This window comes from Chenopodium album, chromosome 18 (assembly GCF_948465745.1).
Source record: "Chenopodium album chromosome 18, dcCheAlbu1.1, whole genome shotgun sequence".
NCBI lineage: Eukaryota > Viridiplantae > Streptophyta > Magnoliopsida > Caryophyllales > Amaranthaceae > Chenopodium > Chenopodium album.
The window spans coordinates 2,687,923-2,706,138 of record NC_137851.1 but is presented as its reverse complement, the minus strand read 5'-3'; the positions used below and the strand labels follow the sequence as shown (position 1 = coordinate 2,706,138).

At 32.6% G+C, this 18,216-nt stretch overlaps 3 protein-coding genes across 3 annotated transcripts; 2 read left to right on the top strand and 1 right to left on the bottom strand.

Moving 5' to 3' along the window:
• Positions 1-351: 351 nt before the first annotated feature.
• LOC145590697 (uncharacterized) lies at positions 352-2,106 on the top strand (the record flags this gene model as incomplete). Its single annotated transcript, XM_081647102.1, has 1 exon — positions 352-2,106. A coding segment is annotated over exon 1 (1,755 nt), but the record flags the coding sequence as incomplete, so codon positions are not given.
• Positions 2,081-3,116, top strand: LOC145592684 (uncharacterized). The gene is made up of 2 exons (XM_081649195.1): positions 2,081-2,566; positions 2,768-3,116. The coding sequence occupies exons 1-2, from the start codon at positions 2,125-2,127 to the stop codon at positions 2,935-2,937; spliced, it is 612 nt and encodes a 203-aa protein (XP_081505321.1). The 5' UTR covers positions 2,081-2,124; the 3' UTR covers positions 2,938-3,116.
• Positions 3,117-6,061: 2,945 nt separating this feature from the next.
• On the bottom strand, positions 6,062-9,050 carry LOC145592683 (protein yippee-like). The gene is made up of 6 exons (XM_081649194.1): positions 8,926-9,050; positions 8,537-8,678; positions 7,103-7,146; positions 6,632-6,740; positions 6,477-6,532; positions 6,062-6,390 (listed from the first exon to the last, which is right to left on the bottom strand). Exons 2-6 carry the CDS (start codon positions 8,630-8,632, stop codon positions 6,306-6,308), a joined length of 390 nt encoding a protein of 129 aa, XP_081505320.1. The 5' UTR covers positions 8,633-8,678; positions 8,926-9,050; the 3' UTR covers positions 6,062-6,305.
• Between the last annotated feature and the right edge of the window lie 9,166 nt (positions 9,051-18,216).

Genomic DNA, 18,216 nt, shown 5'->3' with positions numbered 1-18,216 from the left:
TATTGCAATGCACATTTTCTTATGATCATCCATACATTTTATTACAGAGCATTTGCTTGAAATGACCCAGACCAATTGTTAATTAGGCGGCGGACTTCATGGCGAATCTCTGAATCTCTGCCACAACAATCACACCAAGGTGTATTGGTTCTCCTCATATAATGATGTGTTTTATCTTGTAATCGGAAAGGATGAGTTAGGCTGGTGTGATCATAGAGACGTAGCCTAGATTTCTTTTCTTGTTACATAACATAATACAAAATCTGAATTAAGCACCCAAAAAATTTGATCACAAAAGAAACACTTTTCCTATTTTTGTAAAGTTTTGTTTTCATTGGAGAAAACATATACATGGAGCTATTCAGGCAAATAGGGGAAGTTTTAGGAAGCATGAAGGCCTTAATGATATTAGAAGGCGATGTTCAGATAAACAGAAGACAGTGCAGTTTGTTGTTTGACATGTTTAATTTAGCCTTTGAAACATTATCAGAAGAGATTAAGCTGAACCTTAGATTAGAAGAGAAGAGCACGAAATGGAAAGCGTTACACCAACCTTTAAAGGAGCTTTATAGAGTATTTAAAGAAGCAGAATCGTATGTGAAACAATGCGTGGATTGTTCCAAGGATTGGTGGGTTAAGGCCCTACACTTTCATAAAAATCGAGATGCTGTTGAATTTCATGTGCATAACTTGCTTTGCTACTTTGCAATCGTTGTTGAGGCGATTGAAACAGCAGGGGAAATATCAGGGCTCGACTTAGATGAGATGAAGAAGAAGAGGATCATGTTGTCTAACAAGTATGATATAACATGGAATGATCCAAAGCTTTTCATGTGGAAATATGGGAAACAATATTTAATTTCCCAAGATATTTTGCATAGGATGTGTAATGTTTGGAAAGAAGATCAGTGGCTTTTGCTCGAAATGATTAAGGAGAAGAAGGTTTCGCCTTCTTCCACAATGAGTAAACAAGACCAACGGCTCAGTGACTTGCTTATGAAGAAGATGAATGGGGAAGAATCGCTCTTTCATAGCTCTATTTTAACTGGAGCAAAGGATTATCATGTGAGAAGGCGCATATGTGTAGGAATGCAGATTAAAGAGATACATTGGTTAGGGGAGAGTTTTATTTTGAGACACTTTTTTGGGGAGCCTTCCTTATTGAATTCAGAGATTTCTTTTCTGCTCTCTCTTTCCCACCCTAATGTAGTCCAGTATCTTTGTGGATTCCACGACGAGGAAAAGAAAGAGTATTTCCTTGTGATGGAGGTGATGAGCAAGGATCTTAGAAGCCATATAAAGGAGGTTTCTAGTTCAAAAAGACGGATGCCTTTTTCTTTCCCTGCTGCAGTTGACATCATGCTTCAGATTGCGAGAGGCATGGAATACCTTCACTCTAAGAAGATTTATCATGGAGATCTCAACCCTTCAAATGTTGTTATCAAGCCTAGAAATTCATCTTCAGATGGTTACTTTCATGCGAAAATCTCTGGTGTTGGTTTGAAGAATGTTAAAACTGTGCCTGCTAGAGTCCCCCCACCAAACCAAAATGAAGTTTTCACTTTTATTTGGCATGCCCCTGAGGTGTTAACTGAACAAGAAAGGCCAGGGAGTAGTGGAAAATACAAGTACTCTGAGAAAGCCGATGTTTATAGCTTTGGGATGCTTTGTTTTGAGCTTTTGACAGGGAAAGTTCCTTTCGAAGATGGCCACCTTCAGGGAGATAAAATGAGTAGAAATATAAAAGCAGGAGAACGGCCTTTATTCCCGTTTGCTTTGCCTAAGTATCTTGCAAATTTGACCAGAAGGTGCTGGCAAACTGATCCAACTCTGAGACCAGGTTTCTCATCAATTTGCAGGATACTACGTTATGTCAAGAGGCTGATTGTGATGAACCCTCATCTAGCAGAACCTGAGATTCCATCAATAGTTCAAGTAGATTTTTGTGATATAGAAGCCGGGTTCATGAAGAAGTTCCCATCAGAGGCTAGTGCTGCAGTAACTCCTGTTTCACTGATTCCATTTCAGTTGTTTTCTTACAGAATAGCAGAGAAAGAGAAGCTCAATGGGATCAGTAAAGACAAGAGCTGGGATTCACATAGTGAGGTAGTTATTGGATCTCCTATGGATGAGATTGACAATGTATTAGAAGACTCATTATCACCAGCCCACGACACGCAGTCATTGTGCTTAGAGATTCCTGAGAAGAGACTCTCAGTTCTGAGGAGGGTCAATGGCATAACCACAGACGACCAATTCTTGCAAACACATGATACAAGGTCCGTATCTGTGGAAACCCCGGATTTGAAAGTTTCACGTTTAAGGAAAGCAAACAGCTTAGCAGCAGGTCGCTCATCTTTGGTAGCACAACATGCAAGATCAGTCTGCACAAATATTCCTGGAAAGAAACGGCCTTCTCCTTTAAAAAGCTGCAATACGTCACATTCATTTGAAACTCACAGTGAAACAAGACCGGCATGTACTGAGAGCTCGGAAAAGAAAGTTGCAGATAAGAAGGTTCCATTTCTGAGAAAAACTAGTAGTGTCAGAACGACCAAAGATCCAGGTCAGCACTATGTGCAGCTAAGATTGTTTGATTTTGATTTTGTATGTTTACTGTTATACCAATATGATTTAACTGCACTGCTAATTCATCTTTTCACCCATATTTTTACAAGGAAAGAGTATACTTTTTAACTATACTCTGTAGAATTTTTATCTCATACATCAGATCAGTTTTAAACTGAACCAAATGCATTTCCTGCAGGGAAAGCAAAGGGTAAAGTGAATGTGAATGGAACTTCATCTCTAAGTTCGCGTGGTCATACTGCAAGGATTACTGCAGACAAGCAGTATCAACCACAACCTTTATCACATAAGCCGAATAGGAGTAGACACAAACAGGCTGGTTATTCACCTGGTCACTCAAGTTTTTAGCTCATCAGAACAAAAGATTACTTTCATCTCTTCATTCATACATTCTGTGTTATGTGGTAATTATCACCGCGATCAGTTGGTTACCTAGTACACAAATTACTTCTGAAGCCTGAAGGTTAACTGTCCTTTGTAAGAGCATTGTGCCCTGCATTCAGGGCAGCGGGATCACTTGGTAACACTCGGAGGAACGATTTCTGTCTGCAGTTACAGCTTTACAATCCCTGAACTGCATTTTAGATTATATTCTACTTCCAAGTGAATTTTAGAGGAAGGTGCAGGAAAATTTTGGACAAACCATTTTCAAGCTGTAAAACTTTCCTGATTTTATAAGGTTTCTAATATCAATTCAAGATCATATACTTTAATTTTTGGTGATTATGTGAAATTTGTTGTTTCGTAAATATTTTTGTTTTGGATATGATTGTATCTTCTTGTAATGATCTTTCTGTCTTTCATCTTTTTTTTTTTCTTTTTTGGTTGTCACATTTACATATTTGTTCAATTACCCTATGAATGACACAATTTTTTTTTTTTTTTTTTTTTTTTTTTTTTTTTTTTTTTTTTTGTTTAGAGAGCCACAGGGGCGGGGGTGAAAATCGAACCCAAGATCTCCTGAAATCGAGAGAGAAGCTCTGACCGCTTGAGCTATCTCTCACTCTCATCAATGACACAATTAATGAATTCTTGAATACATCACATGCGTATGTATGTAGTAAAACTAATGCTCTAAAATACATTTGCAAAACCGAGTGTTTCTAGGCTTCAATTTTAATCATGTATTTTCTCTATTTACATACACCGCAACCCATTTCACAAGAAAGGTAAACATATAATTAGGTTAGAAAAACTTAAAATTCTTAATAACTCGACTCTCTTTTGAATACTCGATAATGAAGCTGCTAGAATAGATTATAGACTAACTTAACATATACATGAACATGAACAATAAATAATTAATCCTCAATCTATCTTAAATTTATATGCCATACCTTGTCAAAAGTGCTTTATCAACAAAGTGGTGTGCTAATGGACTAATAATGGACATATTATGAGTATAATTCTTATCATATCACATCAAATTTATAGGGCTTGTCAACAACTACTCAATAGATAACCCACGTTACATAGCTCAACTACCAAATCCACTTGAGATGATAGCCATTTTATTAATTAAATATTGCTAATTAATTAGACTAGGTTAAAAAAAAAAAAAAATTGCATATGAAAGCAAATGATTCGCCCAATTATATAGCCTTGTAAGTCAACTAATCTCAAACATTCAAATGTTTGGTTTAGAGTAATGTCCTTAATTTTAAGTAAGCAACTTGCCAAGTGTTTATATTTTTGTTCACTTAAACTTGTGAAGTTGTGAACTAGACACATTAGGAAATGCTTCATAAAGAGGTGTATGATAGCAATAGATAAGAGTAGGCCATCAATTTAATAATGCAAAGATATGTTGTCACGATACAACGAGAGATGTTAGGTTACTATCGATCAAGGTATGAATATTATTCGAGAATATTTTATGTACTCTTCAAATTCATAAGATGTTTATGGGCAAGGGATTAGAGAATTCTAAGCAAGCATTTTGAAGATTTTAATCATAAAGAATTGTACAATTAAGCATATTGGAAATTCTTAATTTTCTTACTTGCTAACCTTACGGAGTAAATAGCTAAAAATCACTCCGAAAGTGAACCATTCTAATTTAACATGTGTTGTATTTATAAATTATGAGACTCAATTAACAAGTGTAAGCTAAACATGTAATATAGTTTTTAATTAGAAGAAAAAAAAAATATCAAGTGACTAGTGAGAAATGAATTGATTTCTTTTCTAATTACTACTCCCTCCGTTCCCTAATGTTTTTTACGTTTGAAATTATGCGCGGTTATTAAGAAATTGGGTAAAGTTGAGGTATGTTGGAATATTTCAATCATTGAAAGTACAATTTCATTGAAAAATACAATGTTGAGCATGTGGGGTGAAGAAATTAGAGGAGAGAGGAGAGAGAAAGTAATAATAAGTGTTGAAAAACTATTAAAATAGTACAAAAAGTACAATAGCACATGGAAAAGTAAGGACTTTTGAGTATAAAAATTGTAAAATAAGGGTAATTTTGTCCAAAATTTATGACCAAAATAGGAAAGATACTAAATGTAAAGAATAAAAAGGAACACCCTAAATGAAAACGTAAAAAACATTTAGGAACAGAGGGAGTACTATATTATCTTATTAAAAAAAAAAAAAAAAGTCTCCTAGCAATCTAGCATGCTGCTAATAATACAGTACAATGAAAGTAATAAAAACAGCAATTTTATAACATTTATAACTTAAATTTTTAAAAGCTACTATCTAATTTGTAAATCTTTTGGGACCAAAGCATAGTGGATCTATATATGATAGCTGTCGAGTGCTCCCACAATGGCCACAACGCATGTGACATTACTATAGAAAGGTCTGTAAGCCGTTCCTGGAAATAAATAAAAACACACTTGAATAATCGTCACAAAAAAATGGAAAGAAATTTATAATTACATCCTATAACCGAGAGTTAGGCTATGGGTTCGGATGATTCCAAACCCGTACTTTGTAGTGAACTAATCATGTCCTTAGACCATGTTTTAAACCTATTAAAAAAGAAAAGAAAAAAAAATACTTCAGGGAATAATTGACAACTATTTTAAAAAAGGCTTCTTTAGCTTTAAGGTATATTTTACATAATGATGTTGGAAAATAATCTTGCCATGTTTTATTCCGCCTTAGTTTAATTTTTGTTTTCTTTGGGCCTTAGCCCCTTGTGTGCACCCCGAAAAAATAAATAAATAAAATAAAATACTCCAATGACTTGTAAAAAATAAAATTGTGAGGCATTAAAAAGTCACCCACCAAAAAAACAAGTGACCATAAAACAAAGAGGATATCTCCAATGACTTGTGCAAATCTTGACTATCTGAAGTACTCCCTATCATTTTGAATAGGAACAATAAGAGCAAGGGTTTACTTAAAAGGAGAATGTCAAAGAACTTTTGAAACTACACTTTTGATATTTGTTAATCAAAGAAAATAAATCAAAGAAATGCAAATTTTATAACAAGAAATTGTAATACTAAATAACAAGGACAAAAAATGTTTGACACAAAGTAAATTGCTTAACATTAAGATAATTTACAAAGACAGTTTGAACAGAATACATGATACAGGAATTCAGAAACAATGGAGGGTTCCCATTTATGTCAATGTGGCGAAGCCGGGTTGATAATCAAACAATTTGGGAAACCACAAGTTCCATTGAAAGGATTGGGGTTAAATTATGTACAATTGGAGAATAAGAGGCAATCAACCATGATCTTTGTTTCATGCCATCAAACATCATCCGTGTCACTTCCACCAATATGAGCCTCATGAGTGACCCAATAGTTGCTACCATCAGGACCAAACACCTTATACCTGTTCAACCAAAGAGACCCGTAACAAATCATAATTTTTCAAGGTCATTAACGATAGGAATGATCTGGTTAGTTTTCCTTACTGACCGCTCAAGGACAGATTTTCCTTCTTTGTACTTCTGGCTCTTTTCATGGGCAGTCTCCTGAAAGAAGACATCCCACAACAGTAACTAACGGCAAACAATTTGCCCAATCATACATGAGAATTTATGTTTGATAGGATTTCAGCCTGGAAAGCTTACATATTTCCAACCCACGATTGATCCACATCCAGCACAGAAAATATCAGCCACAGAATGCAAACCAGTCATCATCAGTCTATCTTCTTTCTCTCCAAGGGTGACGTTAACACTGTCAAACGTATTTGAGATATTTTTCTGAGAAGCTAAAGTGATACTCATGTGTTCTAGGAAGCATAAAAAGAGACATATCCCCATAATACTATCGTAGACATATGTCCATGATGATTCATTGTCCTATGATCAGCCATTTTTACATCTTTCAATTGGTAATATAAGGTACATTACATATCTTGCATATCATATTATAAAGGATGTTCCAAGTTGTATATTTGAAGGCAACGAAGCAAGGCCTGAAGACCTCCATAAATAGATTGTAGAGTCATAATCTCGTCTATGATTTAGAGATCAGAGAGCATACAGCATATCTGTTTCTTTATAAAGAAACAAATTCAAATAGTTCAGGAAACTTACACCTTATTGAAGAGATAAGCTTTCCCATGCTTGCAGTGGAAAGACTGGATCAACAACACATGTAAAACTGCAGTCAGATAGTGGACTAAATCAAAATTTCCCCTTCCAACATACAGTAATTTTTAACTAGTTCAAAATCAGGATAGAGTGGAAAGGCAACAACAGGAAATTTAACCAAGAGCAAAAACATTTTTATGACACACATCTCTGAAATTCAAAATTCAACATCATCTTGGATTCCTATCCAATTTTCATCCCACAATATGAACATACTTCGAAAGCATCTATCACAAGTCTAGACTTCGTAGTGCACATGCACCAATGACTTTGTTTATAGAGACATGAACAATATACCACAACCATTCGCTATCAAAACATAGCTAGCAGCAATACTTATTCCAAATGGTGTGACAATAGTCATATTCAATATAGAAAAAACTTTTCCTCTTTGCATGAATTTAGAGTGTACTTCTAAGTTCTAACAAGTTAATCAAATAACCCTGTATCACCACAAGATTGCTCCCTGATTTGGTCAACCAAAATCCAATGCAGTAGTCCTACACTGTGCCAAACAAACGACAAAGCATCCCATTCTTTCTAACAACACTTCAACTCATGCTGTAAACCAGCATACAAAACTAAGCTAGTCTAATAAAGCCACTCTCCATGCAACAGCTAGACGGTTTATATTATTATACTGCAGTTTGTTTAAGCCTGCTCAGTCAAGGAAGCAACAACTCCAAATAACATTTCTCAATAGCATTAATTGTATTGGTCCATTCCAATCCTAGAAACATCTAAAGATACCCAACATGATGATATCGAGCAGAAGCAATCTGCACACAGCTACACAGAACAGCAAGAACACAACTAATTCAAAATGACAAATATAAGAGTATAACAAAGCTCCTAAACAACTTCTAGAAACCAAAAATCCAACATTTCCCAATTACAATACTCTAACAACCCAATATACTTTATCATTCAATGAAACACTGTTAATCATTTCAGATTCCAAAAGGGTAAATCTTTATTTGCAATAGATAAAAAGAACTAGCAATGTAACATATGTCACTGATCAACAACTCCAAAAGACTAAATTAGTCCAATTAAAAATAAGTAACAGCAAAAACTGCATATAAATAGAATCAGTACTGTCAAATTGTACCATCAAACTAAAAAAAGTAACCCAGATATAATCTAGTAGAGTAAATGTCTAATTTAATTCTGCAATGACCTGACACATAAATCTTATTAAGTCAACCATCAAAATAAACACAACCCAAATCATGAATAACCCATGTATGATTATGATCATGCAAATTCAAGATAACCCAATTCCAAAAATCAACACAAAATCATAAGATATATTTTTTTTATCAAAAAATTTATTTAAAAATATTTACATAAAAAAAAAAAGAGAAGGAATTAGACCTTTGAAACGATATCTTCACTGAGAGCAAGATGGGTCCTACAGTGCTTGCAACTGTAGATCTTCCCTTCCAAATTGACCACAAACAGCCTCCCCATTTCTCAACAAACTCAATTTTATCCAATTTTCAGAACCCAGAAATAACTTTACAAAATCACAAAAAATCAATTTCCTGATAAAAAGAATTAAATAGAACAAAAACAATTTAAAGGGGTTAATCATAAAAAATTAAAAAAGATTAAGATGATGATAGCTTGGGAAAGTTGATGGGAATGATTCCAGAAGTATACGCAAAGAATTTGATCAAATGTAAGGTTTGAATAAAGTAAAGATGCTCGATTAAATGAAACGTGCAAAAGAGAAAAAGAAGAGAGCGGTTGAAATATTTTACCTATTACACAGTGAAGTTGCAACAATACCAATACCAAGAAGAAATGTGAAGAAGTGATCCACAAATGTTCTGAGTTTATAACAATCACAATCTTTCCTTTTTTAATTATTTTTATGAATTTTCTTTTTTTGGGATGACCCCATTATATTTTTCACTCTCTTTTCATGAAGTAAAAAAGTGCTATAATAATGCTAAGTTTTTTCTTTATGGTGTCGTTTTTTTGTGGGGTGGTGGAAATAATATTTGAGGTAATTTTAATCTCAATGTAAAATTATTAATTAGGTGATCAAAGGTAGAGATTCATTGTGATGATAGTGTGTGTTAGAGGGTAACTTTGAAATTATGCTTTTATATGCGACTATGACCTCACAATTCATAAAGTTGTATCGTGTATCACTAGAATTTCGAGCATTATTAAAAAATGAAAGACTTTGAACAAGAACAAGGTAGCAAGAAATGTATTTGGGTGTATATTGACAACAAAAGATGTACATGACATATTTGAAGATATGTTTAATGAAGCAATAACAAAGATTAGAACAAGTGTACAAAAGTTATAAAATAATTAAGACTATATTACATCAATAATCTACACTAGGTCATTTTCTCTTTCAAAAAATTATGAATGAGTTGACAAAGTCCGAGATGCCATGATAATATTGTTTGGTTAAATTACAAGAGTTGACACTTGATTAATAAGTTTCATCCAATAGAAAATTCCCCTAATTTTGTCTTATAAGATTATTTGTAAAAAAAAAATTCAGATATTAATTTCGGTCCATTGATCTTATTCAGTTCACTTTTCCCTCTTCAAAGATTGACATTCATAAAAGTTGCAAGGCCTTTTGCCTGTTATTCCAATATAATGGTAAAGTCCAAACTTCGAAGATAACCCAATGTTAAAGTGTTTAAAAGCCCAATTTCAAAAATAAGTTAAACAGCCTCTTTCTTCAAAGGATCATATTGTGTCCAATTGTTCATACCCTCAACTTCCAACCCTGATACGTATCCGTGTAAAACGTGAATTATAGCCTTCAATATTGAATTAAATTTTGACTTTTCTAGGTTCAATAAGGAATTAGCCATGAACCCCATGAAATCCTAGGAAATCATATGGCCATATGGGTGCTTGGAATAATTCACTCTATCTTTATACCATCATTTTGGCTGGTTGCACACACTCCCCCTTCCATCCTATCAAAGTCTCTACATGCCTTTATGTGACCGACTAGTGATTGTTTATAATTCAAAATGACGTTGATTGACCTCAAAATGCATCCCCTAACATCATTTGAGCTTTCGAGAGCGGGTTCCCATATCTTTGAAAACTATCCGATTTCATGTATGCCTTCAAACTTAGCATCCGAAACAAGATTAGGCATTGAGACGCTTCTAGATAGGGGTTTCCAAAGAGCTTTGAGAGGCCTACTCGGTGTTTGAAAGCATCTCATTAATACGCGCCTTGACCCACTCCTTGTCGTCCTCACTTTGGGCCAGTTGCATAAAGTCCAGTAAAGAAAAATCACACGGCCCAATTACTAGCATTCTAAACCAACAAAAGGTGGCCACCATTATATATATATATATATATATATATATATATATATATTTTTTTTTGACGGACCATTATATATTTATATTTGGGAGTTCATGAATAATTGTTGTTAAAAATCAAGGAAAATTGGTGGACAGCGTTGGCATGAAAAAATTGACATGATAGCAAAAAAGAGGAGACAGAAAAAAAGTGAAAAAAGAAACAACTGCGCAAAGCTTTTAACACAAACTCGTATTATTAATGTAGCTTTCTTTGTTAACGATGATTACTCTCATTATTAATTCCGAGACAATTATATGTTGCTTGTGTCAACTGTCAAACCCCATCACTCACTTTTACCATTATTATGTCGATTTGTCGCAGTGATTCTTGCAATCTTACGGCTCTTACTTTTAAATTAATAAAAAGTCGGTTGATGTAAATTAGATCATACATATCACTAGTATGCGATAAAAACTTTGCCAACTACGTAATCTTTCTCTCAATAAACAAAATTAACGTTATATAGTCCCACTACAAAGAAGATCTTGTACACTTATAAGAGTATAATGTGTATTATAGTTCAAAATAGCATATGAGTTGAAACATAAAAGTACGAGTAGAAAGGTGATATGTTGTTTGGTTGATATTTAGGAGTTAGAATTCTCTATATAAAATTCAAACTCACTCCCATGGAAGCCTACATATATATAGGAATAAAATCTCATGAGAAGTCTGTTGTAAATTAAACAAACGATACTACTGTATGATATAAGTAACTAACTATTGCAAGCCATTTTTACAATTGACAGTACAATCCGTAGCTAGAATAATAGATACAATCCGTAGCTAGAATAATAGATCCAATTATGAAGATTTTACTTATGTATACTTCAAATGCATTAGGTGTTCGTATTCCTCTCGTGAGAAGGGTGTGTGAATATTCATTATTTTCTCACCCTTTTGAAAAAAACCTTCATATAAGAGAAGGGATTTGCCGAAAGGTGATTTAATTAGCCACCAACTATTAAAGATATTCACGGTGAATATTGAGCCAATTATGTCTTGCTTTTAATCCAAGCAGGGCAAAAAGTAGAATTGTTATGTGTCACTAATTAATGTATCAAAGAAAGTAAATAGCATCCAAGTTTGTGTAAAGATTAATTGGTAGGTTGTCAATCAATTAAATAATTAGCATGACTAGCTGATTTTATTCACTAGAATAATGTTGAAACCCATGTAATCCACTCGTGAGTGTCCCACATTGGAGAAAGAGGAGAGGTGGTTCCACCTTATAAGGTAGAGAAATAACTCCTACAATTGCCAATTGATTTTAGTATGGAAGCTCCTAACCCTAGTTTGTGGATCAAACTCTCATCCTCCTTGTTCGGGTTGCCCTGACCCTATTCATACTGTTTTGAAATTTAACAAATAACAACTGATTGGTTTCAAAATTCCTTTTTCTAAAAAAATCATTGGGGATTTGTTTCTAAAAAATTATGATTGCAAATATGTGGTAGTAATTGTATAGTAGATATGCTGATGAAATGGAATCGATTTTTTTTTGGTTGCTTACTATTTTGAGGATGGATTAGTATTGTGTTTTGTGTATATATGTTGGAAGTTAAAAGAAGGCAGGGGAATAAACAAAATGGAAAAATAAACAATGGTGTTAGTTGTTGGGGTTGATGAACATATGCTAACTACTCTCAGATTAAATTGAAAAAAATCAATACATATACACAGATTATAAGCATATGACTTCACTTGAATCAATTGTAGATCGGATCTCCATAATATACATTGTGCCAGTTTGATGTACTAATTTGCAAAAGCTGCTCTTTACATTTTAGATAATTTCTAGTTGAAGAAACTGATTAATTTAAAGTTTTAAACTGTAAAAGTCAAAGTATTGGCTTTTTTTAGAGCAAATAAAAGTAATTTATGGAAGTAGTAGGATTTGATATATGTCGTACGTACAATATCCGTGATAGAGGTAGTGTATTGTGTATACTAGTATACTACATAATATTGCAAGTGATTTACAAGTATATATAGTGTTACATGTGCAACATTATGCAATATTAGGACATGTTTACTGAATTGAATTGAACTTAACTGAAATGATTGGAGCTGAACTGAACTAAATAGAGTTGAAATAAATATTTTATGAGAGAAAGAAATTAGGAACTGAACTGATTGAACCTGAATTAAACTGAACTGAACAGAGCCTTAATCGACAATTTTTTCATCATGAATGACATGCAAATTGAATATGCAATGTTTAAAATCTTATAGAGCATACAATATATGCATGTCAATTGTGTTAAAAATATGATACTCCTGTCGTGTTAGCACTTGGCAGAAAGATGTATCTAGATAACAAATTGGCTATAAATGGATCGTTATTACATATATCATTATACATTGACTTGAAATCGACAGAATCATAATGATGATTAACTTTACTTTTTGTCTGCATCTTCCTATTTCAACTTCACAACAATCAATGCCATTTATGTTAGCTTCTGTTTATTTTATGTACTATCTAGGAATGAAACTTCAATTCGTTACTGTTGCAAATAAATTAAACCATGAGTTATGAAATTGGTTTAATAATAAGTGATCCTTCTTTCTTTCTTATTTAATTCTATCCTGGCAGGACAAGAGGTGTAGGCAAATAATGTCTTAAGGGTCTATGGGAAATAACAAGATGGAATGTGATGGGATGAATTCAATTCTAAAAAATATGTATCTTTATTAAGAATCGAACCATCAATTTTGAAGTTTAAAGATATATTCGTTTTAATTAAACAAGACTTGTAGAATTAGTTTAAGAAAGAAATAATATGTAGCGAGAAAAGATAAGATAGGAGGTTAAAGCAATTGACTAGTCTCTAACTTTTAAGCGTGAAACCAGAGATCCAATCTTACTACCACTTATGTTATAGAATAAGCGGGAAAGATGAGTGACAAACAAATAAACAAATGGGCGAAATGGAGTAAAATCATAATGAGAAAAGACACACGTGCATAACACACAGACAATCACATCTTGCCATTCGTGTAGTTTGGCAGAACACTGAGGCTTGACCCATTTCTTTCTTACCTTGGTAAATGCACCCACCTTATCGTTATCTCTCATTCCTTCATATTATTGCATCATTTCCATTTTTATTTGCTACTTCTAATTTCCTTTCCACCCAACAGCTATTACTCTTTGTTAAATACATGTTTGAACCCCACCTGCAAATTACGTGAGAGAGAGTCTCCTTCACAAGGTCAAAGGAGATTTTATTTCAAAATCATATGACAATAAAAGGGGTAATCCCTTAGCCTTATGAAGTATTTGACTCTCTCTTCCTTTATTTTTAAAGTGGGATACTTCCATATGTTATTTGGTAAGTTATATTTTAACACTCTCACAATCACTTTATTAACCTTATTATTGTTCTTTTTCTCAATTTTTACCAACCAAAAATTAATAAAATACTCCATAATATATTTCTAAAGAACAAAAATAAAGGATAAAGGAAGTATAAATTAAAAAATATTTTCAAATTTAATTATTGTAGTGGTTTGTATTTTTTCCATTTTTCTTATATTACAACTATTATCATATATTCATATTTACCTATGCTTTTTCTAGATATTTTTTTTTTTAGAAATTCTAGATTATTTTCTTCATCATCACATGAGTTTTTATCTTTATTTCTTTTACAAGTAATAATCTCTCACCTCAGCTTAAATTTTGTGTGTTTGAGCCTTTGAAATATTAAAAAACAAAGGAGTAATAATAATAATAATAAATCGAACAAAAATATCTATAAAGAGCAAATATGCTTCTTTTTGCCTTGCAACCTCTGAAATAAAAAAAAAAAAAAAAAAAATAAAATAAAAAAAAAAAAAAATAAAAAAAAAAAAAAAAAAACTGGCAAAGTCAGTCCCACACGTGTGCTACAGACCTCGTGTCCCGTGCACGTGAGCTGACCGTGTCAGTTTGACTTTGACACACAATGCAAAATGCCAATAGTTTGGTCGTGGGGGAGTACTAACCAAACATTACTATAGAACTACATTGCTCTTCATTTCTAATGGAGCTTGTACATCTAGTCACCAACTAGTTTGTGGAGTTGGATGCTGATTTTATTTTTTTTTTTTATTTTTTTTACTAGTACTCCATATTATTTTATGGAGTAGTTTTCTTATAAAATTATATCTTTAATTATTATAAGATGTATAGACTCTAATTAAAAGATGTATTTTACTCGATAACTTACTTGATTGTTATGTATATACTCCGTAATTATGTATGGAGTATTAGATATAATTAAACTTTTTTTTTTTTTGACAAAATTAAACTTTTATATCAATTATTATAAATATCTTTTATAATTCATAAATGAATTATACGCACTCCTATGTAACTTTTTTTTTTCTTCAAACTTGCAAGCAATATCCTTAATAATAACAAGGGAGTTGAAACTAATGCCATCAGAAGACAAAAATTAAAGATCCCCTAATAATTTATACAGTAGTATATCAAATAATATTCTTCCTTATCATTGTAAACAAGATTATTAACTTTACAATTATTATTTATGATCAAGACAGCTTTGAAGCAATATATATATATATGCTACAGCCGATGAAGTTAGCCATACGATAAAAAAAAGGGACAATTTGAGAAGAGCAATATTGGATTTGATACATGCATTATGTCGGCAAATTAACATTAGGATAATTGATCATGCGGCATACATTATTTAAGGCCCTACATATCCACTTGAATAATTTAGTTTCCTCGTGTCTTTGTACTAGCCCATTACATATTTTTATGTATGAATATGAAATATGAAACTTTATATTATATGATAATTGAATTAACATAATGTTAAATGGGAAGATGAGCTTTCAATTTGATTGATTATATATTCATTCAATTATATATATATATATATATATATATATATATACACACAATATATATGATTGTTCTAGATAGAAATGACAAAAACTTATAGTGTATATATGATGAGAATCTATCTATGGAATGTGATGGATCGTCTAAGTTAGATTTTATTTGGTCCCGAACGATCTTATCATTTATGAAAGGCACAGCGATAATCTTGGCCTAGGGTCTATCCAATGAATTGTGTAGGGCACTCATTTTAAGTTGTGCTACTATATCTTGCTACGTACCCATATAGCAATCTTGATAATAAGCTAGATTCGTGTAAATATAATAATTAAACTTGGGGGGAGCGCTTTAGCTATTGGATATGACTAGTATGGTAGTATGTAGCATGAATTCTTATTTTGAATTCATGATCTTGAAGCTGATATCATACGTACTTAGGGCCTAGTATATATAAATGTCCTCATATTTCGAATTCATGCTAGATTTTGAAGTCGATATGATACATGAGGTAGGTGATAATGCCCTTACCTTCCGAATTTATAATCTTGAAACCAGTGTGATACTCGAGGGTAGGTAGTGATGGCCGCCTCACCTTCAAAATTCATAATAATATTGATTAATAATTAATACGTAGGGGTAGTGGCTAGGTACGTGTATGTGCGTGGTGGCCGGGAAAGGGGGGCTAGAGGGACTTAAGGAGGGCAATGGCGCAATGCATGAAGCTATAATTTGGCCTAGTATCGTGTGAGAAGAATGCATAATTTGACCTACACGTATAATGAGATTTGGGGTTTGAGTCACATTACTCGACTCATAACCTCATGCTGGTTGAAAAAACAAAAAAAAGTTACACTCAACCTCAAATGCGATTTCCATTGACCCAATTAGTTAACAAATTAATACACCATATCATGTAAAAGTCAACAAAAATGACAAAAAGTAGGGTTCAAAATATCCAATGTTAGACATGTATCAATATTTGAAAACAAAATTTTGGTCTAGTTTTAGTTAAGTAGCTAACAAACAATACAGTCAAAGCTCCTAATTTAGATTTGCCCAAATCCCAGAAATCATGGATTGTATTTTTGTCTCAAAACCACTAACCTACATATAGTCTAATTATTTTATAGATATAAATACAAACCGATCTAATATAAGTACTTCATGTGGGTGAATTGGGACTATGTATGTCTTTTCCATTAAACAAATAATATGCTACAAAACTAATAATTTATTTAAGAATAAAGGTTGGTTGATTCAACACCATTATCTACAGGATTTAAGAATGTTTGATATGGTTTTTTTAATTTTATTTATTTTTACAGCTTATCTTAGCTAAAAGGAATTATAGAATGTATAAAATATACATAGTGAGATTCTCTCATGGTTCAAAAAGTTAATTATAACGTGACATATAGATGAAAATGCACTTTACTCTTGTTAAAGATGATTAATAGTATGGGAGTCTACTAATAATAATGATTATAATATAAGTGGACAACTTCTCATATCATAACCACTAGCTTAGACACGTGCTAGCTAGGCTTTTCTTACTTAGGGTTCTTATTTATATTTGGGTGTAATATTGATACGTAGAAAGGTGTTTATAACAGGCAAACTTTCGGTTAATTATATTGATACATCATTTTTACCTCATTTTCTCTGTATAATAAGATTTCAAGGCGCCCTTGCCGTGAGGAAAGGGGTAGATTCTACTTCGATCGATCTCAAGTTGGTACACAAATGTGTAAATTGTGCCTTGTGTACGGTGTATAGTATAATGTCGGGTTTTTATGAGTTGTATGGAGCTTGAGATGATCGAAAGGTATCAGGTGTCTCTAGTAGGATTCTTTTATTGTAACCTTGCTTTAAATTCAAGTCTTACTAATTATAGTTATTGGTCGAGAAGATATTTTCTTTTAAAGTATTTTATTGTATTTATAGCACTTTATAACCTTATAAATTAATTATACTCAATGGGTGAAAAATGATGGTATGTGATACTTTTTATCAAAGAAGCCATGCTTAACCATCATTGTTCTTGCCATTCAAAGAAATATTAAAATCACATTAAAGTGTGAGCCATTTTAATGATGATGAAGCAATGAGGATGCTTTCATGTGAGAAGATAAACTAAAAAGAGGGAAAGGAGGAAAAGATTGGACGACTTGTGAAATTGATGATGTTCATACACTTGTTCAAGTAGTAGCTAACTTTGCTTGACTGATTTCATCAACGAGAACTAATCACAAGGATTAATAATTAGCTCCCTCTTTTTAGGTGAAAAAATGGAGGATAGGCATGGGGAAATGGGGGGCAAAGATTAGCTATATACATATCAAACCCATACATCTTTAGGAGAACTAGGACATAAATGCAAGGCATACTAGCTTAGCATCTCTTAAAAAACAAATTTGTTAACATAGGGCTTAAATAAGTTTTCTAATTTCCAAAATCTATGACAAATATACGTGTCGTTTGTCGCTTATTGTGATTCAATTACGATTTATGTTATGAAAAGTATGCATGAAGTATATGAGATAATTATGCCCATGAACTTGGTTTGTTGATTGGGCTTTGATAAGGTATATATGCAAGGTATACTAACATCTAATTGGATATTTTTACAATTGAGTTCCATATCCTTACGGAAAGACTATTGGAGTGATTTGGTGGATAAAACTTTGAAATATTGGTCATGATATCAATAGAGACACTGTGGATATATTATAACATCAATTTAGATATGAATCTTGTGCTTCTAGTTATCCTTTTATGAGTTGTATCTAAAAAATATACTTAACAACTTATAACAGTTAAGGAACAAATTCCCAAT

What these genes read in the sequence shown, in the direction of transcription:
- LOC145592684 (XM_081649195.1), top strand. Translation starts at nt 2,125, where the DNA reads ATGGATGAGATTGACAATGTATTAGAAGACTCATTATCACCAGCCCAC. An exon ending in CAGAACGACCAAAGATCCAG is followed by an intron (nt 2,567 to 2,767) that starts GTCAGCACTATG and finishes CATTTCCTGCAG; the next exon opens with GGAAAGCAAAGGGTAAAGTG.
- LOC145592683 (XM_081649194.1), bottom strand. Translation starts at nt 8,632, where the DNA reads ATGGGGAGGCTGTTTGTGGTCAATTTGGAAGGGAAGATCTACAGTTGC. An exon ending in GCTTATCTCTTCAATAAGGT is followed by an intron (nt 6,741 to 7,102) that starts GTAAGTTTCCTG and finishes TACGTTTGACAG; the next exon opens with TGTTAACGTCACCCTTGGAG. An exon ending in CAATCGTGGGTTGGAAATAT is followed by an intron (nt 6,533 to 6,631) that starts GTAAGCTTTCCA and finishes GTCTTCTTTCAG; the next exon opens with GAGACTGCCCATGAAAAGAG.